At 45.3% G+C, this 25817-nt stretch overlaps 1 protein-coding gene across 1 annotated transcript; it reads left to right on the forward strand.

The window, feature by feature from the left end:
- Positions 1 to 11112: 11112 nt before the first annotated feature.
- LOC120986914 (protein kinase C delta type-like) lies at positions 11113 to 22936 on the forward strand. The gene is made up of 7 exons (XM_040415599.1): positions 11113 to 11524; positions 15894 to 16174; positions 17193 to 17284; positions 20217 to 20418; positions 21250 to 21393; positions 21701 to 21826; positions 22808 to 22936. The coding sequence occupies exons 1-7, from the start codon at positions 11113 to 11115 to the stop codon at positions 22934 to 22936; spliced, it is 1386 nt and encodes a 461-aa protein (XP_040271533.1).
- The last annotated feature ends 2881 nt before the right edge of the window (positions 22937 to 25817 follow it).

Below are 25817 nucleotides of genomic sequence, written 5' to 3' on the forward strand. Positions count from 1 at the left end.
AACCTAGATCAGGGTGGGTAATTCTAGTATAGGAATTCCCATTTGTTCAACAAATTTGAAATCAATAAAACTAAAAACTGACCCTGAATCCATAAAGGCATTTCCTGACCCCTTTAAAGGGACACTGACAGGACTTCTGAGCATAGTTAGCTCTTTATATGCCCCCCTAGGTCTTATAATAAGTTCCCAATTCATATAAGTATTATCCCTGTGCGCATTATAAAACGTTAAAAATAATCTTTATAATCACCTCTCCTTTCTGCCCAAGGGGCGTTCTTTGCGGCGCATTTGTGCCCAGCCGCGTCCCAACTGCCGGGTCCTTAGACACGCCCATCTCATTAGTATTCACTTCGCTGGGCGGTATTTCTCAGTCCCCGACATTCGGAGATCATGCGCATGCGCACGGCACCCTCGCTCGCCGGGATCACATTGCGCCAAGTGAATACTAATGAGATGGGCGTGTCTAAGGACCCGGCAGTTGGGACGTGGCTGGGCACAAATGCGCCACAAAGAACGCCCCTTGGGCAGAAAGGAGAGGTGATTATAAAGATTATTTTTAATGTTTTATAATGCGCACAGGGATAATACTTATATGAATTGGGAACTTATTATAAGACCTAGGGGGGCATATAAAGAGCTAATTATGCTCAGAAGGCCTGTCAGTGTCCCTTTAAACTCCAAAGGCAATAGAAACCAGCAACAATAATTTACTTCTTACCACCTCCGGGAGTTCCTTGTCCTTGGATACTTCAGACTTGGATGACTTTCCAGAAGGCGGAGCTTTAGGACAGTGGTCGGGATCCCCACAATAAAAACAAGAGCCCCGACGACGGCGTAGCTCTCTTCGCGTCATCCCGAGTTGCATGGGCTCGTCCGAGTGGGCCTCCATCTTGGGTTCAATGGGGGAAACCTCAGGTTGAAGAAAGGTATGAGGAGAAAACAAATGCTCTCGCTGTCTCTCTCTGATCCGTCTATCTAGTCTGATGGCTAGCGTCATGGTCTCCTCTAAAGAGTCAGGACAGGGATAACAAACCAGCATGTCTTTTAACTTCTCAGTCAAGCCTGCCCTAAATTGACATTTAAGGGCTGGTTTGTTCCAACCCGAGGGAACGCACCACTTGCGGAACTGCGTACAATAATCCTCCACGGGACGATTCCCCTGAGATTGGATTCTGCCACAGAGGCTCGGTCTGGTTCATCATAAAGAACCCCTAACGCCTGGAAAAAGAGGTCCACAGAATTAGGACAAGGGGAATCCGGAGGCAAAGAAAAGGCCCATTCCTGGGGGTCCCCTTGAAGCAGGGAGATGATAATACCAACCCTCTGTGGATCAGGACCAGAGGAGTGAGGACGTAGTCGAAAATAAAGTTTACAGCTTTCCTTGAAAGCTAAAAAACTTCGTCGGTCACCCGAAAACCGATCGGGTAATTTGATGTGTGGTTCTACCTGAACGGTGGCGGAAGCAAGAATGGGGGAAGTTCGGACGGTCTCCTGAACCTGTAGTCTCTCCCCAAGTTCCTGTACTATTTGAGAAAGACCCTGCAAATGTTTGGTGAGGCTCTGTAGAGGGTCCATGCTAAATTAAGGCCTGTGATTCTGTCACGGGGTAGAGTCGCGGGTATAAAGATAGAGCGGAGGTGCACTACCTGAGCTGCCACCCGGTCCCCTGTCCCTGCCTACTTGCACCACCTGCCTAGGTGACGGGGCGCAACTGGGCGACAGTCCCTGACCTGAGTAAGTGCAAGCAGAGAGATAGAGACTGCAGGGAAGCGGACAGCCAATGAGAGGTAGCACTAGAGCGGACAGAGAGATGGAACAAGCAAGGTACCACCAAAAACGGAAGGGCGAGGCGGGTCAACTAGCCGGGGTCAGTCCAGGAGGTCACGTCAGTACAATAGAAGAGGTAAAGACAAAATCCAAAAGCAAACCGAGGTCAAAATCCGAGAGGTAGCGTCAAGGTTCAGGGAGCAGGCAGAAGAGGTGTCAGGAAGCAGATCAAGGGTCAAATCCAAAGGTAAGCTAAATAACAATAATACACAGCCTAAGGGAGCAAAATCACAGGCAACCTGTAGCCAGCAGGTTGCCTGTATTTATAGTGGGGAGTGAGGGTCATGTGACGTGGCCAGCGTCACATGACTGACAGACAAACAAGTCGAGCACCGAGTGATCAGCTCGGCGCTCAAGGCAGACCTAGGAGCAGGGAGCCTCCCAGCTAGCAAAAGCCGCCCTGGGAACGAGGCTGAACACAGATCCTCGCTCCCGAAGATAAGCAGCAGGTCTGCAGCTGATGGGAGACCGAGTGCTGCTTCGGCGCCCTGTTACAGTCCCGGTCTTTGTAGTGTAGAATTTCATTAATACTGGTCTTGGGGGTGCGCCTGGGGGTAATGGGCGAGTCGGAACCCTCTTTCTACTGCAAATAGTGGTGTCAGCGCCAAATTTTTCTTTTAACCAGGTCTCGAAAAAGTCCGTAAAATTAGTCCCTTCGGTTTTTTCAGGCACTCCTACCAATCTGATATTGTTACGGCGTGACCGATTTTCTAGGTCATCCTGTTTAGCCGCAATAACGTCTAGAAGCCGCGCGTATTCTTTAAAATCTCGTTTCATGGGTGGTATAGCATCTTCAACTGCTCCCATCCGCTCTTCCAAAGCTGAGGTGCGTTCTGCCAGTTTTTTCAGGTCATGGCGAACTATAGTTACATCCTCTTTTATGGCTCCCACTTGTACAGTGAGGGTATTCAGTGATTTGCTGCACTTTGATATAGCATGCATAACATCTTTCAGGGTTGGTTCATCAGAATCAGAGTCCTGCACCTCTGTTTCAATGTCATCTTCTTCTGCCTGCAGGGCACAATATCTGTTAGATTTTGTAATGTGCGCCCCTGCAGCTTCATCTCTCTCAGGCTCATCGTCTGCCAGCACTTCCTCTGGCATTTGCACTTGCCTTTTGTTCATTCCTCTGGTGTTCTGAGCCATCGGCGTCCTGGCAAACTTTTCCAGCCTCGCCGCTGTGTCCCTCTGCACCTCCACCATGCGTCCCTGCCGGCCTGGAGTTGCCGCTCCGCCATCTTGGATTTCTCTCTCCCCGCTTTTGGTGTCTTTTTTAGCTTCATGGCTGCGATTTTTCGGCCCTGCTGTGCACCGGAGAGGTCGTTAGTGGCCCAGAGGTAGGTTAAGAGCTGCTGGAGCGCTATATTTGCCCACTTTCAGGATGAATTAGCCAATGATGCAGAGGAGCTCAGCAGCCGTGCGTCCGCTCACATGCCTTGCTTAGCTCCTCCCCCACCTCCCAAATTCTCTAGTTAGGACAGGTAGGGAAAGGGCAGGTTTAATACTATAGAGCAAAAGATTGTGTGCATATAAGGCCAGTTTATGATGACTACTACCAATTTGGATGTTGGTGATGTTAGGGCATTGCAGGATGGCGGCAGCCAGGTGTTCCATGATGACCACACAGAGCAGAGGGGACAAGGGGAATCCCTGTCTATTATTAATGGGCAAGGAAAGGTAATGAAAATGTTTTGCCTTAACTTAAGCAGTTGGGTTAGTGTACAGGGAACAAATCTTACCAAGTAGGGAAAAGCCAATGCCAATTTCTTCAAGGGCAGCTTGCAAGAATGTCCAGTGCACATGGTCCAATGCCTTTTCAGCATCAATGGAGACATGACAAGCAGGAACCTTGCATCTCTGTATATGAGAAATTAAAAGCAATGTTTTGTAAGTGTTATCTTGCGCTTCCCGCCCCGAACAAGTCAAACCTGGTCTGTATGAATAACGAAAGGCAACAAGGCCTGCAGTCTAGTTGTTATGATTTTGGCAAAGAATTATGCATCAGTATTAATTAAAGAAATAGCGCGATAGTTAGCACAATATAAAGGTTTTGAGGGGAAGGTGAGTTAATAGATATGGCATTGAAGACTTGCGTCATGAAAAGCACTAACTGGTCTCTAAGGGTTCTATACCACAAAACAGCGAAGCCATCAGGAATGGGATGTGTACCTCTAGAGAATCCCAAATGGCAGAAGGAACCTCTGCCTATGAAAAATCCAGCTCTAAATGAGCACATTCCTCTGGAATAAACATGGGATGTGCCGTACCTTCTATATAGTTATTAGTTGTGCGTCTAAATTCTGAAGAGTCCACAAGGGAAGGAATTATAAAGGGAGTGGTAATATTCTCTAAAGGCATCAGACATGTCTTCTGGTTTAAGGGGTGTTTTGCCCGAGGGTAAAGGAACACGTTAGATAAAAGAAGTAGGACTCAGTAGGCGATGAATAGAGGAGGCTTTCTCCTTCTTCAGATTGTAGCCCTTTTGAATAAGAGTCCCAAGTATGACACATTTCAGAGCCTCCCATTGTAGTGGTAGAGTAGAGTCATCACAGTGGTCTGAAAAGAAGTTGGTGATGGTCTAACTGTCTCTAGACACACAGGGTCTTTCAATAAATCTTTGATTCAACCACCAAGTCCACTCTCTAGGGATTGTATCAGGGAGGAAAAGGGAAAGGAATATGGGAGTGTGATCGGAACAGATCATTTGACCTATCTTAGAACTAGGCTGCCAGGTGTCACGGATGATATAGCAGATAGCTGGAAGTTATGGATAAACATCCGACTGGCTTGATCTCAAACTAAGGAGCATAAAGGTGACCCCTGTAAAGCCCTAAGAGCTCACCCTGACTGCTAAGCACATACAAAAGTTCTCAGAGGTAGACGATTGCATGCCCTCGTACCTAGACTGTATAACACCTGAAAACCCTATAATAGTGAGGGGACACGACCACCGCCTCCCTGCACTTAATACGGAGGGAGTCAGGGTCACCTAGAATCAAGCCAGCAAAGAAACACAATACAAGAAAGGACTTATCTGAACAAGCAGTAACAGAAGTCTCCAGCAGTGATCACTTCAATCCAGGAAGTAGTATAAACCGCAAAGGGAGGCAGTATGGGAGGGAATATAAAGGGAGGCAATTAGTGTGAATAGGTGACAGCTGGGAGAAGGAAAAGAGATGACAAAGTGAAACCAAAACAAAGAACATCATGCAAGAGGTACAGAAGAACGTCTGCCAGACCTTCTCAGAGAGCTGGCGGTGACACCAGGAGAGCAAGTAATGGCTGACAAGAAAGTACAGAAGAGTAGTAAGTGTAGTCCCTATCCTGTGAGTGTAGAAAGTACCACACCTTTACAAGGCAAGATTCCACAAGTTTTTCCTTGAAGGGGGAAATTTGGGAGTTAGGGATGGTAGGCCTACAACAATAGGAGTCCAGGCAGTGATTAAGTGTAAAATTAAAGTCACCCCCTCCGCCATCACAATTGACCTCTCCGCAAAATCAATAAGGCAATTTTAAAAACCTACTGTCAACATTCGCCTGGTTACGATTACCAATGGTCATAAGTCGTCCAGCAATTTAAAGCTTCAAGAAAATATAACGACTGTGAACATCTATTAGAGTATTCACGACGGCGCTGAGAGGTCCTCATGTACATGGAATTAGTGCTATAAAACCGATTGGGTACAGGAGGAACATGATTAGTCTTGAAATGAACCTCCTATAATAACAGGGTAGAGACACATTGTTTAAGCATATGGGACAATACCTAAGAGCACTTTTCATGACATTAAAGCCAGCAAATGTGTAGGTCTGCAATCTGCGTCTGGAAAAAGAGGATAGGGTGAAACAGAAAGGGAAAAAAAGAAAACGAACACTGAGTAGCAAGGTAAAGGGAAAAAAAATCACCAAAACACTGTCACCCCTTGCCCTCTAAGAAAAGGGGGAGAAAAGTGTAGGAAAAGTCTCTAATAAGACACCCTATGGGTGACAGGACACTGAACAAACGGTCACTAGAACAACAGACCCAAGCTCTAAAAAATGTAGGGAGGTAATGAGATAGCAGCTTAAGGCTACTTTCACACTAGCGTTTTTTCTGGATCCGGCAGGGTTTAGCAAAAAAGCTTCCGTTACTGATAATACAACCATCTGCATCCGAATGGATCCGTTTGTATTATCTTTAACATAGCTAAGACGGATCCGTCATGAACCCCATTGAAAGTCAATGGGGGATGGACCCATTTTCTATTGTGTCAGATAGTGTCAGAGTTTAAAGGATCCGTCCCTATTGACTTGCATTATGGGTCATGCCGGATCTGTCTTGCTCCGCATCCCCTGACGTAAAGAAAAAAGCAACTTGCTGCGGTTTGCTCTCCTTTATGGAAACGCAACCAAATGGAACAGAATGCATTCTGGAGCATTCCGTTCTGTTCAGTTACGTTTTGTCCCCATTGACTATGAATGGGGACAAAACGGAAGCGTTTTTTTCCGGCATTGAGATCCGTCATATGGATAGAAACGCTAGTGTGAAAGTAGCCTAAGTGTCAAAGTAAGAGAAGAATGCAGAGGAGATATGTTCAATATCACATATACAGAGTTATATTTAACACCAAGCGATCATGGTTCTATTCAAGAAATGTTAAGAATAGCAATAAACAGTCAAATGGCCTACCATTGCCACCAACCAGAGACCCCAATGCCTACCATAAGGCCCTAAAGCCAGAAAGGATAACCAACCTAAAGGGTCACTCAAAGGGAGCGACGGCTGGAGACTAAATACATCCAATGTAAACAAAAATATAAAAGGGGAAAATGGAGACTTACATCAACTGCCCAATCCTCAATTGCAGCACCTCTTTGAAAAGGAGTCCACGCCAAAAAAAAAAAAAATCGTGGAAAAAGGGGGCACGAAGTGCTCCAAAAGTGGACTACAAGCGTACAAAAATGCAAGGCCAGGGTTCCAACAATCTGAACTGTTGATCAAAAGTGAAAACAAAGGAGCCGCACTTAGACCCTCTACTATCTGCACAAAAAGGACCACAAAATGTATGGCTCACAACAGACCAAATAGGGAGACAACATACACAGAGTGCAGGTCAATTATGGAAACATGTTAAGGCTCTAGGTAGTCAATTCACATACTGGCCCATGTGGCATGCCTTGGGATTAGAACAGATGGCAAGGACTGGGGCCATAACCATCAAACGGAGCCTAAAGTGACAGCAGATATATGAGAGAGTCCTCTGCAAAACATGGAGAATCTCACAAGGCTATTCTGGTTGAGGTGTGATGGCTCCATCAAGATAACGAGAGCGGCGTTTATTCACACATGGAGGCAAAGGAGGAGAAATGGCCACTTCGGGATGAACACAGATCGAAGAGTGTAGAAAGCGAATCCCTTCTGAACTTGTAACTGGAAAGGATAGCCCCAAGAGTAGGGAACATTTGTAGATAACAAGGCTTCCAGTAATGGGCGCTGGGCCTTCTACAAGTGGTCTGTGAGTAGTTGTATTGAGTCCTCAAAATACACTCGATCCTTCAGATGATCTTGTTTCATAATGTCTTCCTTGATCAGGTAGTTGTGGACATGGAAGAGAACATCACAAGGCTTTTTCGGGTCTCCATTCTGAGGACCCAGGGTGCGGTGGGCCCTATCAATTTCAAAGAGGCATCAGGAGGCTTATCCAGCACAGAATTAAAGACAGTCTGGAGAGGGTGGATCAGGTACAGATTAGGCTACTTTCACACTAGCGGTTCTAGTTTCCGGTATTGAGATCCGTTATAGGATCTCAATAACGGAGAAAAACGCTTACGTTTTGTTTCCATTCTTTGTCAATGGGGACAAAACGGAACTGAACAGAACGGAATGCTCCAAAATGCATTCCATTCCATTTGGTTACATTCCCATACTGGAGAGCAAACGCAGCAAGCTGTGGTTTTCTTTCCGCCATGGGATGCGGAGCAAAATGGGTCCGTTATGACCCACAATGCAAGTCAATGGGGATGGATCCGTTTAACTCTGACACAATCTGACACAATAGAAAACGGATCCGTCACCCATTGACTTTCAATGGAGTTCATGACGGATCCGTCTTGGCTATGTTAAAGATAATACAAACGGATCCGTTCTGAACGGATGCAGATGGTTGCATTATCAGTAACGGAAGCGGTTTTGCTGAACCCTGCTGGATCCAGCAAAACGCTAGTGTGAAAGTAGCCTTAAGGGCTCATTTAGGTGACCGTATGCGGAACGGGTGCGGAGCTATTCATTTCAATGGGCAAGAGATGCGGACATCAAAGGATAGGGGACAACTATCAGATCAGTGGGGTTCTTATTGCTGGGACCCCTACCAGTTATGAGAACGGGAGCCCAATACCCCCTTGCTGCTCCCCTAAAATGACCGGAGTGGCCGGTAGCACATGCGCACGGCTGCTCCATTAATTTCTATGGGAGTTCCGAAAGTGGCTTCTCTACTCTGGAACTCCCATAGAAATGAATGGAGCGGCAGCGCAGATGTGCGACCTGAAGCTCCGGTCATTTTATAGGAACAGAAAGGGGCCTGCAGGGGGTTTGGGGCCCCCGTTCTAGTGATCGGTGGGGATCCTAGGGGTAGTTCCCCCATCGACCTGATAGTTATCCCCTGTCCGACCCTATGGATAGGGAATATCTTGTACCTACCGGAACACTCCTTTAATGCCAGTCGTACCTCTCCTGACGTGTCTATTACAGTTAATACTGGTATATATGGCATAACAATCTTTACTTTGAACTTGGAGCATCTTTGCTGAGAGTTCTGACCCACATTTACTAACGTCATTGCAGCTACAACTTGTTAAAAGTGCGAGAATGTGGTGCCATTTGGGAGCAATTTTTTTGCCATATCTATTTTTAGCAAAATTGATTGCAACCTGCTTGCCAAAAGGTGCAGCTTGACGGAGATGGGACATGACTTAAAAGAAAAGGGGAATGTGCTAATTTGCAACATTTTGGCAAAAATCATGCCAATATAAACCAATCAGCAAGAAAACCTATAAGTGGCATAAAGTTAGAGAAAATTGTCTAGCCGTGCACCAAATTTATCATCCAACATGAGCTACTTTGATAAATTTATTGTACACTAAGGGTCGTTTCACACGTCCGCAAATAGGTCCGCATCCGTTCCGCAATATTGAGAACGGGTGCGGACCCATTCATTCTCTATGGGGCCGAAAGAGTTGCGGAAAGCTTCCGGGCCGCGGCTCCGCAAAAAAATAGAACATGTCCTATTCTCCTATAATTGCGGACAAGAATAGGCAGTTCTTTGGGGGTCCGCAATACACTACGGACGTGTGAATGGACCCTTACGCTGTCTACATTTTAGACAGGATTAGTGAATCTCTCTGTATTTTGACACTTTTTTGCTATTGGTCCAGGACATGTATGAACAATGCCTCATTCACACATCAGTGTTTTGGTCAGTGAATTCTAGCAGTGATTGTGAGCCAAAACCAGGATTGGAGCCTCCACAGACATCAGGTATGAGGGAAAGATCTGCTCCTGTTCTGTGTTTAGAGCCGCACCTGGTTTTGGCTCAAAATCACTGATAGAATTCACTGACCGAACACTGACTTGTGAATGAGCCTTTAGGCTGGACTAAGGCCTCATGCACACGACCGTTGTTTGGGTCCACATCCGATGCACCGTTTTGGCGGCTCGGATGCGGACCCATTCACTTCAATGGGGCCGCAAAAGATGCGGACAGCACTCCGTGTGCTGTCCGCATCCGTTGTCCGTTCCGCGGGCCAGCTAAAAAAATATAACATGTCCTATTCTTGTCCGCGCTTTGCAGACAAGAATAGGCATTTATATTGACGGCGAACCGCAAAAAACAGCACGGTCGTGTGCATGAGTACTAAATGGAGACTTTTTGCCATGCAACTAATTGATTTTAACTATGAAGCTTTTGTTGCAGTCTGAAGCAATACTGTACATTGAGTTGCATTTGAAGAAGACCCATCACCGCTCCTGACATGTCTGTTTTAGTAACTACTTGCATTCCCCATGTAATAACAATTTTGGAGCATCTATTCTTATGACTCTATACAATGCCATTCCTTTAATATTCCCATCAGAAGTAATGAATGAATTGCTGGCAGTCTGCAGTGAAGCTCCAGATAGGTGTTACCAGTTGGTGGGGGGGTCCTTGCATAGTCTGACTGTGGAAGCACTGATTGGATCGTGCAGGCCAGGAATCACACAACATAGAGTCACAAGAATAGATCTACCAGAATTGTTGTAACAAGGGAGATGCAAGTAGTGACTATATGTCAGGAGATGTGACAGGTCTTCCTTAATCTTGTGGACTGCAGCTGCCACTTGATAATTTCACTTAAAAGGGTTGCCCCATCTGGGACATCAATGAAATATCACTAGGATATGCCACCAATGTCTGATAGGAATTGGTCCCAGAGGTGGGACCTGCACCTATCTAGAAAACAGACCCTCCAAAGTGAGGGAGAGCATGCAAAGTGTGTTCGCCACCCATCACAAGGAGATTTAGAGAATAGCCGCTTTGCCATTTTCTGAAGTCCCATAGCAGTGAACGGAGGGTGACCACACATGCACTGCTTCTCTCTGTTCACTCAGGTGTCCCATTCTAGAGAAAAGAGCGAGTCCTAGCAATATGCCATCAATGTTGCACATGGGAATTATGTAATAGGATTAGAAATGTGATGAAATGAATCAGTAGTTCTACAAAATGTTTCTGCTTAGCCCCAGCGTAACCGACAACTGTTCTTACTATTCCCCTGTCCATACCATTAGACTATATAGGGACACAACCCTTTGATGAGAAAGCTGAGTTTAGTTTTCAATTTCTTCACACATTTCCAGTAGGAATAACAGAGGAACGGCACAATGACAATGTTTATTATAAAGACAGAATTCTTTCATAAATAGGGCACACGTTTCTCCTGCCATCTTTATAACGCAGATTATTGCTCCACCTTTGCAGCAGATTTCATTTCATAAAAGTTTCCAATATGTTCCTTAAAGATCACAGTAAAATGGAAACTTATATTTATTCTATCAAATGTAATAAATTTATTTTCAATAAATATTATGTTCAAAATAAGGATGGCAGAAATGGCTGAACACTATTGGTCAGTTCCTGCTCACATCACAACCGTGTAACCAGGGCAACTGTGGTGCCCGCATCTGTATAGTAGGTGGCAGTTGGAAGTGGCAGTTAGAGTTGACTGGCGACGGAGGACATACCTGTATCTGCTGACCTGATGGAAAGCGCTACAATGGATTCGGAGGAAGAGAAGATTGTTATGAAGAGGAGAGGAGCGAAGAAAAGAAGAGGAATTTCTGACTCATCGGCTGATGAGCAGAAGGTGATGGAGAAAGAAGAGGAGACTCTCATCAGGAGGAAAGGAGGGAAGAAGAGACGGACCATCCTGACCCCAGTGGATGAAGAGAAGGAGACACCCAAGAGGAGCAAGAAGAGGAAGAAGAGAAGACCATCCAGCTCCTCCAAGAAGACGTCTCCTAAGGATCAGCTCATTCAAGTGAAAGAAGATGTGAGTAAAGAGCCCAAATGTGCCAAGAAGAGAAAACTCATCCTTATCTCTTCAAAAGGAGCAAAGAAGTCCCTGATCAAGAAGGAGGACGACACCGTGAAGACAGAAGACCAGCAGAAGGACCAGAGAGTCTCAGGTAGATGCACACATACAGGAATACACAAGTTATACATCCTGAACACTTTGTTATAACTTTACATTAATCTGATCTGTAGCGCTGAGACCTGAGACAAGCAGAAGGAAGGGGATTCCACATTTACAGCTGGGCGGTTACTAGGGGTGGGGGAGGGGTGCTATCTGCCATGTACATTGGGAGCGACAGCGAGACATTCTGTCTTGGTCAGGGTATTTAGATACTAGCTAGAGAAGTATAATGGGAATTAGTCCGTATACCAGGGGCAGACTGGCCATAGACCCTACAGCAAAATTTCCCATGGGCTGATGTCCAAGGGGCCACCTGACCCCTCCTCATGGCTGCCAGCTGGGTATATAACAATCTCATACTCTTAGCAGTAAGTACCTGTATCATTGGTGATACAGTATTCGGTTCTGCAGGGGCGGTATCTTGTGTTGCATTATGGTAATGCTGCCCCTCCTACTTCTAGTGTCCCTGCATACTTATGTGGCCCCGCCTTCTGTCAATTCGAACCCTACTACAATATGGGGCCACTTTTAGTTTTTTTCCAGGGCCACTTTAAGTTCCCAGTCCGCCCCTGCCATATACAGTCCCAAGGTGACTTCTAATATTCTTAATAATGTATTCCAGGAAGTGCATTACTCCTTGTGGAACACCCTGCAGCTGCTGCAGAACTTCTTTTCTTTCGGACACTTTCACATGAAAAGTATTTGTCAGATCCGGGAAAAGAAAATACATAAGAAATGCAGAGTTTTCCATGATCCTTCCTCTCTGTGTAGGTTCCTCTCTGGGTTTAGTTTCCCATATACTGACCCCAATACTGACCTGAATATGTAAGTGGGAAAGAGCCCCCAGGTCTGCAGCATCTGAGCTGTTTAATGCTGTTCTGTAGCAGCTTTGACCCAAAACTGCATTTATTTAGGTGGTTTCAGGTCTTTAATTATTATGGGGTGAGTATTTACTCCGGGGTTTGTATTCAGGGGTCTGGTCTGCAAGTTTACAAACATTTTATTTATGTGTCATTCACTGTATAGTAAAAATGGCGTCATCTTTATCCCACAGGTCAGTACAGTCACAGAGATACTAAATGTACATCGTTTTTTGTGTTTACTACATGTACAAAATAAAATATTCTCAGACCCTGAACCTGTGCACTTATTCTGTGAATGGAGCGTGTAAGGCTTGTTTTTTGAAGACTGAGTTATAATTTTTATTGGTACCAAACATGCAACTTTTTGACCACTTTTTATTCCATTTTTTTGGAGGTGAAGTGACCAAAAAGCAGCAATTCTCGCGTTTACAAACTATGGTACAAAAATGTGAATTTCCACATTTTGAAGCAGCTCTGACTTTCTGAGCACCTGTCATGTTTCCTGAGGTTCTACAATGCCCAGACAGTAGAAACACCCCACAAATGACCCCATTTCGGAAAGTAGACACCCTAAGGTATTCGCTGATGGGCATAGTGAGTTCATGGAAGTTTTTATTTTTTGTCACAAGTTAGCGGAAAATGATTTTTTTATTTTTATGTTTTATTTTTTTCTTACAAAGTCTCATATTCCACTAACTTGTGACAAAAAATAAAATTTTACATGAACTCACCATACCCTTCACAGAATACCTTGGGGTGTCTTCTTTCCAAAATGGGGTCACTTGTGGGGAATTTATACTGCCCTGGCATTTTAGGGGCATTTTTTAGAGAGTTTGGAATCCAAATGCGTAAAAAATGCCCTGTGAAATCCTAAAAGTACTCTTTGGAATTTGGGCCCCTTTGCGCACCTAGGCTGCAAAAAAGTGTCACACATGTGGTATCGCCGTACTCAGGGCGATACCACATGTGTGACACTTTTTTGCAGCCTAGGTGCGCAAAGGGGCCCAAATTCCAATGAGAATCAATCTTTACGATTTCACAGGGCATTTTTTTACGCATTTGGATTCCAAACTACTTCTCACGCTTTAGGGCCCCTAAAATTCCAGGGCAGTATAAATACCCCACAAGTGACCCCATTTTGGAAAGAAGACACCCCAAGGTATTCCGTGAGGGGCATGGCGAGTTCCTAGAATATTTTTTTTTTTGCACAAGAGCGGAAAATGATTTTATTTTTATTTTTTTCTTACAAAGTCTCATATTCCACTAACTTGTGACAAAAAATAAAATTTTACATGAACTCGCCATGCCCCTCACAAAATACCTTGGGGTGTCTTCTTTCCAAAATGGGTTCACATGTGGGGTATTTATACTGCCCTGGCATTTTAGGGGCCCTAAAGCGTGAGAAGAAGTCTGGAATATAAATGTCTAAAAATCTTTACGCATTTGGATTCCGTGAGGGGTATGGTGAGTTTTTTTTTGTCACAAGTTAGTGGAATATGAGACTTTGTAAGAAAAAACAAAAAGAAAAAACTATTTCCGCTAACTTGTGCCAAAAAAAAAAATCTTCTATGAACTCGCTATGCCCCTCAAAAGTGATCTTTATAGCGCCGCAGCGATTTTACGGTGTTTTTGCAGTGATCAGAAAAAAAAAGATTCTGTCACTGCGGTGGGGCGGACTGAACGCAAGTGTGCGCACACGATCAGGCCTGATCAGGCGAACACTGCGTTTTTTGTAGAGCCTATAGAACATGTCCTATTCTTGTCCGCAATTGCGGACAAGAAAAGGCATTTTCTATATAGTTCTGGCAATGTGCGGATCCGCAAAATGCGGAAAGCACATTGCCGGTGTCCGTGTTTTGCGGATACGCGGTGTCCGTGTTTTGCGGATCCGTGGATCCGCAAAACACATACGGACGTCTGAATGGAGCCTTACAGGGGGGTGATCAATGACAGGGGGGTGATCAGGGAGTCTATATGGAGTGATCACCTCCCTGCCATTGATCACCCACCTGTAAGGCTCCATTCAGACGTCTGTATGTGTTTTGCGGATCCGTGGATCCGCGGATCCGCAAAACACATACGTACGTCTGAATGGAGCCTTACAAGGGGGTGATCAATGACAGGGGGGTGATCAGGGAGTCTAATATGGGGTGATCAGGGGTTAATAAGGGGTTAATACGTGACAGGGGGGGTGTAGTGTAGTGGTGTTTGGTGCTACATACAGAGCTGCCTGTGTCCTCTGGTGGTCGATCCAAGCAAAAGGGACCACTAGAGGACCAGGTAGCAGGTATATCAGACGCTGTTAACAAAACAGCGTCTAATATACCTTTTTGGGGTTAAAAAAATCGCATCTACAGCCTGCCAGCGAATGACCGCCGCTGGCAGGCTGTAGATCCACTCGTTTACCTCCCGATCCTGTGAACGCGCGCTCCTGTGTGCGAGCATTCACAGGAAATCTCGCGCCTCGCGAGATGACGCGCCGAAGCGTGAAGGAGGAACAAATCGACCGCCGCCGGAACGCAATCCTGCGTTAGGCGGTCCGGAGGCGGTTAAACATTTGACGCCCACTGTGTATGGAGTCTATACCCTCCTCTGCGATATATGACATACTGTATATATACAGTATGTGACATATCAGGAAGGGTTAAAGGGATTGGTTGACCTTAATATGTCATATTCATTTATATATGATAAAAAGTAAAGCACATTTCACATGCCATTAAAAATAATCCAGTGAAGAGTTATGATGACTTACATAGTATAGCGCCAACTGGTGTTCACAGTGTATAGCAACGTGCGCGTCCATCTACTGAGCTGAGGGCTGCTGGTCACACATGCTCACTCTCCCCAGAGCCAGGTCTCTGCATAGTGATCCTGTGTTCATGGCAGAACAGCCGATAGAAATAGCTTTCTGCATGGAAGAAGCCTTTTTATTAGCTCCTCTGCAGTGAACACAGGGAAGAAAGCCATGTCTTTCAGCTGCTCTGCAGTGAGCAGAGAGGAGCACTGTGAAGAGACCCGGCTATGAGGGGAGTGACTGACCTGTGACCAGCAGCACCCAGCTCAGTAGGTGCACATTAAACACCAGGTGGCGCCGTACTGTACAAGTAACTGTCAGAACTCTTCACTGGATTATTCAACATACATATGGTACATAGGCGACATGTAATTGTGGGACAACCCTTTAACCCCTAAACACAAAATCACGTGCATGTACATTATATGCATGAAGAGGTTGTAGTCTGAGTCTGTATTTATCTATGGGTGCTGGATGCCAATAAATAGAATAATATAGTCCCCCACCTGTCACCATTCCAAGTCTATGGGACTGCTGGAGAAAGCCCAGCTCTGTGTTTGGCAATGCAGATTCATTACTGTTGTCAACAATGGTCTATGAGAGTAACAGAAAGGGCCAAGACAATCGATGTGGTATTAATGCCTCAGATGAGAATATACCTTTAATTGTCTTCTCCTGTTTTTCTATTATTTCCCCCCCAGTTGAGGACAGTGGTGTTCGGCCAACCTGCTCTAGAAGCACAATCTCCGATAACATCAAGGAGAGATTAATATTCCATCATGTGCTCGGGGAGGGAAGTTATGGAAAGGTCATCTTGGCTGAGGACACTTCTAACCATCAGAAGTATGCTGTTAAGATCATCAGCAAGAGATCCATGCTTGCCGACTGTGAGGAGGCGGATGTGTTGGTGGAGCACCGAGTGTTACAGCTGGCATCTGGGAGCCCCTTCCTTGTCCACGCGGCCTTTGCATTTCAGACCAAGGTACACTACTGACAACTTCGCTTTTATCAAATGTCTCCACTCATAACCCAATCAGCAGAAAAGGGGCCAGCAGCAGTCGCTGGAGAACCCAAGACCCTTCACTGTAACACCTGACATAATGACTATCCATGTCAGAGCGAATGGGTCTGGTAGGATTGCAGGGGCCCCCAGTGATCAGAAAAATGGAGGTCCTTGAATCCCCATGTGAATGAAGAGGCAAGGTTGCATGAGTGACTGCCTCCACAGTAGCCGCACCACTGCCCCTGTTCTCAGGATTGTTGAGGGCTTCGGCAGATGGACCTCAGTGATCAGACACTGTGAATACAGATCCACTCACATGAACATGTCCGTTCTGCGGACTACAAACTGCAGAGCTGCAAAACATGAACACCAGCTGTGTGCACCTCACTTTGTGGGGGGGAACCCACTAACTTCAATGGGTCCTCGAATCCATAAGATATGACCAAAGAGGGGACATCTTCTATCTTTTGAGGCGTGATCACACAAACCCAGATGCACACGGAAAGGCCAATGTCCATGTTTTGCGGATCCGTGGTTTGGGAAAATATTCCCTTGTACTCCAAAATATACAATACTTTTTGTATCAAGTCCTCATAGTTTGTAGTATCTCTTACTTGCAGTTATGAATGATCCTTCATTGTTTCTCCTCGCCATGTCATGGACACACGGACACTCGGATCATTAGAGTACGGTTATCAGATCTGTGTCTAGTAAAGTGCTGAGCACCATGTCTCCATCACAGGACCAGGACAGATTTATAGCAGATGGAGGAAAGCAGTGAAGGTTTCTATTCATAACTGCAAGCAGAGATCATAACTGAGAACCTGATACAGAAAGATTATAAAGCTGTATAATCTTTCACTATATACAAAGAATAACCGTTACTTAATGAAACTTGAATATCCCTTCAAGGATTACAGAAGCCGCTGCTATATTCTGTCCAGTAAATGTGTAAATGTGATCTGATGGTTCAGTAATGGCGTCTTCTATGTCACAGATGCTTGTTCTACTTGGGCTGGAATACATGAGCTGCGGGGACCTTGATCAATTCCTGAGGATGAAGGGGCGGCTTGACATCCCCAGTGCAAGGTAAGGCTGGATACAAAACCTCAGCTAAAGGCCTCATGCACATGGCCGTATTCCGCGGCCGAGAGCGGTCCGTGGTAACCCGGCCGGGATTCCTGCTGACATTGGTTGCTATGACGCCGTTCGCTTCATGCCGCCGCTGCACTACAGTAATACACTGGTATAGATCATACGAGGGTATTACTGTAGTGCAGCGGCAGCATGAAGCGCACGGCCAAACGGTCAGAAGATGCCATGAAATGTTAGATACAGCGTCCTGCCTCATGTACATCACACTGATGAGATCTGCTCCCCCGTTTCTTCTCTACCAAAGAAGGATTGAAGAAATGTTCCTCAGGAAATGTTAGGGAATGTTTCCCCTCTTCCTTGGGCTCTGATCCTCCATCTGATATTAAAAGACATACAGGAGAACAGATCTCCCTCATGTGATGTGAAGGAACCTTAGGACTCTTTCACACAGGCTTTGCGAGAATAGGTGCGGGTGCGTTGCGGGAACATGCACGATTTTTGTAATGCATTTTGTAATGCGTTTTGCACTCGCGTGAGAAAAATCGCGCATGTTTGGTACCCAAACCCGAACTTCTTCACAGAAGTTTGGGCTTGGGATCGGTGTTCTGTAGATTGTATTATTTTCCCTTATAACATGGTTATAAGGGAAAATAATAGCATTCTGAATACAGAATGCATAGTAAAATAGCGCTGGAGGGGTTAAAAAAATTAAATTAAATTAAACTCACCTTAGGCTACTTTCACACTAGCGTTCCGCTTGTGAGTTCCGTTTGAAGGCTCTCACAAGCGGCCCCGAACGCATCCGTACAGCCTCAATGCATTCTGAGTGAATGCGGTTCCGCTCAGAATGCCTCAGTCTGGCACCGTTTGACCTCCATTCCGCTCAGCAGGCGGACACCCGAATGCAGCTTGCAGCGTTCGGGTGTCCGCCTGGCCGTGCAGACACCAGACGGATCCGCTCTGAACGCAAGTGTGAAAGTAGCCTTAGTCCACTTGATCGCGCAGCCCGGCTTCTCTTCTGTCTCCTTCTTTGCTGATTGCAGGAAAAGGACCTGTGGTCACGTCACTCCGGTCATCACATGGTCCATCACATGACCCATCACCATGGTAAAAGATCATGTGATGGATCATGTGATGACCGGAATGACGTCACCACAGGTCCTTTTCCTGCAATCAGCAAAGAAGGAGACAGAAGAGAAGCCAGGCTGCGCGATCAAGTGGACTAAGGTGAGTTTAATTTTTTATTTTTTTTAAATTAACCCCTCCAGCGCTATTTTACTATGCATTCTGTAATCAGAATCCTATTATTTTCCCTTATAACCATGTTATAAGGGAAAATAATAATGATCGGGTCTCCATCCTGATCGTCTCCTAGCAACCGTGCGTGAAAATCGCACCGCATCCGCACTTGCTTGCGGATGCCTGTGATTTTTATGCAACCCCATTCATTTCTATGGGGCCTGCGTTACGTGAAAAACGCACAAAAAGGAGCATGCTGCGATTTTCACACAACGCACAAGTGATGCGTGAAAATCACAGCTCGTGTGCACAGCCCCATAGAAATGAATGGATCATGATTCAGTGCGGGTTCAACACATCGCATCCGCGCGGAATACTCGCCCGTGTGAAAGGGGCCTTAGGCTACTTTCAGACTCGCGTTTGGTGCGGATCCGTCATGGATCTGTACAGACGGATCTGTTCAGATAATACAACCGTCTGCATCCGTTCAGAACGGATCCGTTTGTATTATCTGTAACATGGCCAAAACAGATCCGTCTTGAACACCATTGAAAGTCAATGGAGGACGGATCCGTTTTCTATTGTGCCAGATTGTGTCATAGAAAACAGATCCGTCCCTATTGACTTACATTGTGTGTCAGAACGGATCCGTTTGGCTCAGTTTCATCAGACGGACACCAAAGCGCTGCAAGCAGCGTTTTGGTGTCCGCCTCCAAGGCGGAATGGAGACGGAACGGAGGCAAACTGATGCATTCTGAGCGGATCCTTTTCCATTCAGAATGCATTAGGGCAAATCCGTTTTGGACCGCTTGTGAGAGCCCTGAACGGATCTCACAAATGGAAAGCCAAAGCGCCAGAATGATAGTAGTTTTAGGCCCCATTTACACGTCCGCAATTTCGTTCCGCATTTTGTGGAACGGAATTGCGGACCTATTCATTTCAATGGGGCTGCACGATGTGCGGCCCGTCTCCGGAAATGCGGATCCGCACTTCCGGGTCCGCATTTCTGTTCCCGAAAAAAAATAGAACATGTCCTATTCTTGCCCACAATTGCGGACAAGAATAGGCATATTCTATTAGTGCCGGTGATGTGCGGTCCGCAAAATGCGGAACGCACATTGCCGCTCTCCGTGTTTTGCGGGTCCGCGGATCCGTAAAACACGTTACGGACGTGTGAATGGAGCCTTAATCACATTCCCAGGTATTAGAGGGGTTCTCCAGGAATGGTCAATGGTCACAAGCAACTTGTCCTAGAATGTGACTAGAACTGGTTTCCTCCAATAGTAGAGCTGCTTAAGGCGGTGAGGGTAGCGTCCTCACTATACACTGAGCCCTGCTCCTGACTGCACTTTACATTGGTGAGTGTTCCTGTCAGGGTCATAGGATGGATCTATTACTGTGTGTTGTAGACCAGGATCCTGTATATATGATATGCCGTCAGGCCTGAGCAGAGGGCAACCCGTCCTAGTCAGGTTGGTTCTGGCCATTAACAATCATTCCTGGAGACACCCTTTAATAGCAATCCATGTGATTTTAAGCCCCCATACAGCCCTGGCCATAAGAAATTGTCTCATCAGTGGAAAGTGATGACATTGATTTTTGACTCTTATTCCAGTGACTGGTAAGAATGTCTAACAGTCTTCTGTGTTATCCTCGCATTATATTCATTTAATTACTTTTCTGACAGATTCTATGCCGCTGAGCTCGTGTGTGGCATCCAATTTCTCCATTCGAAGGGAATCATCCACAGAGACCTCAAGCCCGAGAACATCCTGGTGGCTGAGACGGGCCATATTAAGATCACGGATTTCGGTCTCGCACTTGAGAACATGCTTGGAGACCGCACAGCCACCCAATATGCTGGAACAGAAGGCTTTGTGGCTCCTGAGGTGAGAAAAAGGGAGTTTTCTCATTTCCACCATTCCATTTGTATTAAAGGGGTTTTCCAGGTTTGGAATATCGGTCGCATATTCTCAGCTTCAGCCATTAATATCACATTGGTGGAGGTCCGACTCTTGGCACCCCCACCTATTACCTGTTTGAAGGGTCCTCATTGATGGTCTGAGCTCTACCTCATTGATTACTGCACGCCACCTACCTGATGCCGGCTACTGCAGCTTCTTCTCATTGATGTGAACGGGACAAGGCTGCAATAACCTGCAGGTAGCGCCTGGCCCTTCATACAGCTGATTGGTGGGGATGTCGAGAGTCAGACCCCAACTGATCTGATACTGATGGCCTATTCTGAAGAAAGATAATGAATATTATGAATCCCTTGAATGATGGTAATTCTTATTTTTAATCATTTATTTTCTCATCATTATGTATTGATGAATGCCTCCTGTTCTGGACCCGGCCAATTCTGGAAATTAAATTTTTCAATTTCTCTTCCTTGCCTTCTTAGGGCCATACTTTTTAATGCCAATGTATTGAGAAACTGTAAAAAAAAAAAATATTTATGGAGAAGAAAAAGAAAACTTTTACGGCGTTCACTATGCAGTAAAATTACTTATTCTGCAAATCAGTTATTGTCAGGGGAAGCTCAGTGTGGCCATTCAATTCCACTGCAGTGGGTGCTGGTGGAGAAACCTAATATTTGAATGTGCCTGTTCCAATAAATAAACCACCATGTAGCACTTGATCACACTGAGCCTGTAAAAGTGAGATTTCCTCTGTCACCTTCATATGCCGTGTAGTCACTCTTCTCTCCTTTCTGGCAGATGCTGGCTGGGAAGGAGTATGGCGTCGGAGTGGACTGGTATTCATTTGGTGTCATCTTAAATGAAATTATCACCAGTGAGTGCACTTACAATCCTGCACTGTTTGACAAAACACACTCCGGCGCTAAAGACATCATTAAAAAGGTCAGTATGTTCCTACATGACACTACTGTACTGTATACAATGTTACATGACAACCTGTGATAGGAGAGATCTCCCACTACGATGCCCCATAGTGCACCATGATCTCATTCGCCACGGTAGTGTTAAGGGGCAAACGTTAGGGGAAATTTTTCAAAACAAGCACAAGGGAAAAGTGGAGAATTTGCCAATAGAAACCAATTAGATTGCTTATTTCATTTCCCATATATGTAAGATCTGGAGTCTGATTGGTCATTGTGTTCAGACGTCGTTATAGTGACTAAGTTATAATTACAATCCTCATTTTCAGCTCCTCCAGAAACATCCTGCCAAGCGCTTAGGAGTCCACGGGAACATCCGAGGCCATCATTTCTTCCAGCATATTGACTGGGTCTCTGTGGAAGCCCTTCGGATGGCCCCACCACACATCCCTGTAGTAAGTAAATGAAGAAAAGCTCTTCCCTGGTCTAGATACACTTTATATACTGTATATGATTCTCAATGTCAGGGGCTTGATAGGGGGACATGTTGGCAGATGGTAAAGAGGGGTGCAGCCGTCATAGGACATGGTAGTTTGGTGACTGGGCCACTGAACTCCAAATCCAGGAATGCATGTCACCATACAGAGCTTTTATGTATGACTTAGTGGAGAAGAGCACCACAACCCACATGAGGATGTAGAGGAAGAGAAATACTACTGAATTAAAATGTCAGGTTCTGGACAGTGCTTGAGGTCCTGATCTGACACATATATCCTCCATGATGTTCAATTATTCTTTATGCAGATTTTACTAGGATTGCCTCAACATGATAACTTCTGTCCATACTTCCTAGTAGGGTATGTACATGCCATAGAGAGGGGCCAGATATTTTTATTCGATGACCTACAATATCTATATACAGGTCATCAGTATCTGGTGGGAGTACCACACTATGGAAAGCCGGCTGATCAGCTATTTGAGAAGGCACCGGCGCTGGCTAAATCACTGTGGCCTTCTTCCAGCCGAAGTCAATATCGGCAGAATACAAACCGATCCTAATCAGAACCAGAGGGCAGAAACCAGGGAGTCACATCAAGTACAAAAGGGGTCAGGCAAAGAGTAAACTTTAACCAGGCAGAGGTCAGAATCACATAGGACAGAATATAAATGAAGCAGGGTAGGATGGTAAAATACCAATCACAGGCAACCTGTGGTCAGCAGGCTGCCCATTTAAGTAGGCTGTTATTCCTGGTCACATGACACTTCCAGCGTCACGTGATGATGATGTCAGTGTGCTGGACGTGCGCTTATGATGGAGGATGGGTACATAAGGTGATCATATTACATGTGATAATACTACCAGCAGAAGCTTCATATCAGGTCTGTGACGACTTGTGATGATCATATCCTCATTTTCATCTATTTTTTTCTTATAGCCATCTACACCTCAACGCTGTGCCAAGCGATTCAACCTGGGCATAATGGAGGCAGCAGCGGCCAAGAAGGGACCTTTACCATGTAAACATCAGGCCATTTTCAGAGGGTTTTCATTTGTCACCCGGTAAACCCTCCACCCGCTCTAATGTCATCAGAGCAATATGTCCTCCTGAGCTCCTGGAGACGGACAGAAGAACAGACCCAGGTATATAGCTGGAAATAAGTGGTGTTCCTATACAGCTGTATGAAATTCCTAATGATTCAAGATTTATGTTGCCCCAAATGTGTAGCTTCAGTTTCATGAGCATTAAATAATTGTGTAAAATCCCTCATCTTCACATGAGCTCTCAGTCTTTATATATTATACCACATCTTGTGGTATCTGTATTGATTCATCCTGTCATATATCCTACAGTGTGAAGACCATGAAGAACTATGACAACAGGACCTGCGATTGGCACTGGGCTGAAGAAAAATAACATCTGGAAGACACTTGATGAGAGAGGACACTGGTCCTGGATCTCACAGATCAACGCTGGATGACTGTGGGTATGTATACGGGCATTTGATCCAGGGACTATATTCCCACTGCCATATTTGCAGTCAGGAAGGAGTGTTTTTCCCCTTAGATCAGGACAGATTGGCAAATGTCATAAAGGGTTTTTTCTCACCTTCCTGTGGATCAACACAGTTGCCCTTCCCCGAATTCAGCCATTCCCCTAATCAAAAGTACAATTCGGACCACCTTTTGTGGACAGATTAGGCCTTGTTCACATCAGCATTCAGCCTTTCCGTTCTCCTGCTCCATTATAGGAGCAGGAGAACGGAAAGGACGGATTCGGCTCATAACTGAGCCGAGCGGAGCCTACGGACCTCATAGACCCCCATAGACTATAATGGGGTCCGTTAGGTTTCTGCTCAGAAGATGATTTTGGAGCGGAGACAAAATCATCTTCTGAGCGGAAACCTAACGGACCCCATTATAGTCTATGGGGGTCTATGAGGTCCGTAGGCTTCGCTCGGCTCAGTTATGAGCCGAATCCGTCCTTTCCGTTCTCCTGCTCCTATAACGGAGCAGGAGAACGGAAAGGCTGAATGCTGATGTGAACATAGCCTTATTTAGTAATTGATTCAGGGACTTATCTGACTGCCATGCGTGGAGTCGGGAAGGAATTTTCCCTCATGTGAAGCTGATGGCTGAGGCTCAGTGAGGTTTTTTCGCCTTCCTCTGGATTAATAATATCTGATCCAGGGAAATAGTCTGACTGCCCTAAGCGGAGTCGGGAAGGAATTTTTCCCCCTACAGGGGGTTTTTTCGCCTTCCCCTGAATCAATAAAAGTCAATGGATCTAACATATCCTTGACTTTGATTTGGTATTTACACCAAATCATCTGTCCCATCATTAATAAAATTATAAATGAAATAAAATTCTCTATTCCCCCCTATGTTGTTGTGTGCCTGGTTTTATTTCCACTGACGAGCCATGTGCTGCTCAGGGCTGTATTTCACTGGTCTCCTCATATGATTACATATTAAGTTTCTGCTCTACTTTCTGTAAGTAAAAAGAGAACATAAGAGTTCATGGTAAAAAAGATTAATATTGAATATTAATCTACATTCAGCAGGGGCGTACACAAAAATCATTGGGCCCCATAGCAAGATTCAGAATTGGGCCCCCTAACTCCGCCCATTACCCACCCGGCTCCTCCCCTGTCACACCCATTTGCTAATAAGTAAAGAAACACAATCTATAAATAACCTTTTGAAAAGGTTACGGATAAATCTTTTTTTTTTTATTAGAGGGAACTGCATTCCTCCGCCTTCACTCAAAGGTGCCGCGATCAGCATTGATCGTGGCACCTGGGGGGTTAAATGATGGGGGTGGTGCACTGTCCAGAGACATTACATCCTATGTGACTGATATCAGCCGCTCCTCTCATAACGCTCCAGTACTGATATAACCTCCAGAGACATTACATCCTATGTGACCGATATCAGCCGCTCCTCTTATAACGCTCCAGTGCTGATATAACCTCCAGAGACATTACATCCTATGTGACCGATATCAGCCGCTCCTCTTATAACGCTCCAGTACTGATATAACCTCCAGAGACATTACATCCTATGTGACTGATATCAGCCGCTCCTCTTATAACGCTCCAGTGCTGATATAACCTCCAGAGACATTACATCCTATGTGACCGATATCAGCCGCTCCTCTTATAACGCTCCAGTACTGATATAACCTCCAGAGACATTACATCCTATGTGACTGATATCAGCCGCTCCTCTTATAACGCTCCAGTACTGATATAACCTCCAGAGACATTACATCCTATGTGACTGATATCAGCCGCTCCTCTTATAACGCTCCAGTACTGATATAACCTCCAGAGACATTACATCCTATGTGACTGATATCAGCCGCTCCTCTTATAACGCTCCAGTGCTGATATAGCCTCCAGAGACATTACATCCTATGTGACTGATATCAGCCGCCCATTTGGACTAATTAGCGTCTTTTTTCGTGTGCTACTGATATCTAAAACTTCGTGTGCTACTGATATCTTTTTATTAAAATACTTTAACAATATACTGGAAAGAGTTAACATTCCCAGTGATTGCAGATCACCTCCTTAACTTGGTAGTCTGCTGTTGTTTTAGTCTTTCACAGCAGCATGCTAGCTAGTCACTACAGCTTTAGTCTATTGCCACCTTGATCAGTTGCCTGTATTCCTGCATTCACTGTATTGCTGTGCTAGCTAGTATTTCCTCCTCTCAATCCAAGTTTTAGATATCAGTAGCACATGAAAAAAGACGCTAATTGGTCCAAATGGACCGCTATGTGTATACCAATAAAGTATTCGTCGTACATGTGCTAGGAGGTTTATGATTCTACAATAGTGTTGATATCAGCCACTCCTCTTATAACGCTCCAGTGCTGATATAACCTCCAGACATTACATCCTATGTGACTGATATCAGCCGCTCCTCTTATAACGCTCCAG

Source organism: Bufo bufo, chromosome 1 (assembly GCF_905171765.1).
Source record: "Bufo bufo chromosome 1, aBufBuf1.1, whole genome shotgun sequence".
Classification (NCBI taxonomy): domain Eukaryota; kingdom Metazoa; phylum Chordata; class Amphibia; order Anura; family Bufonidae; genus Bufo; species Bufo bufo.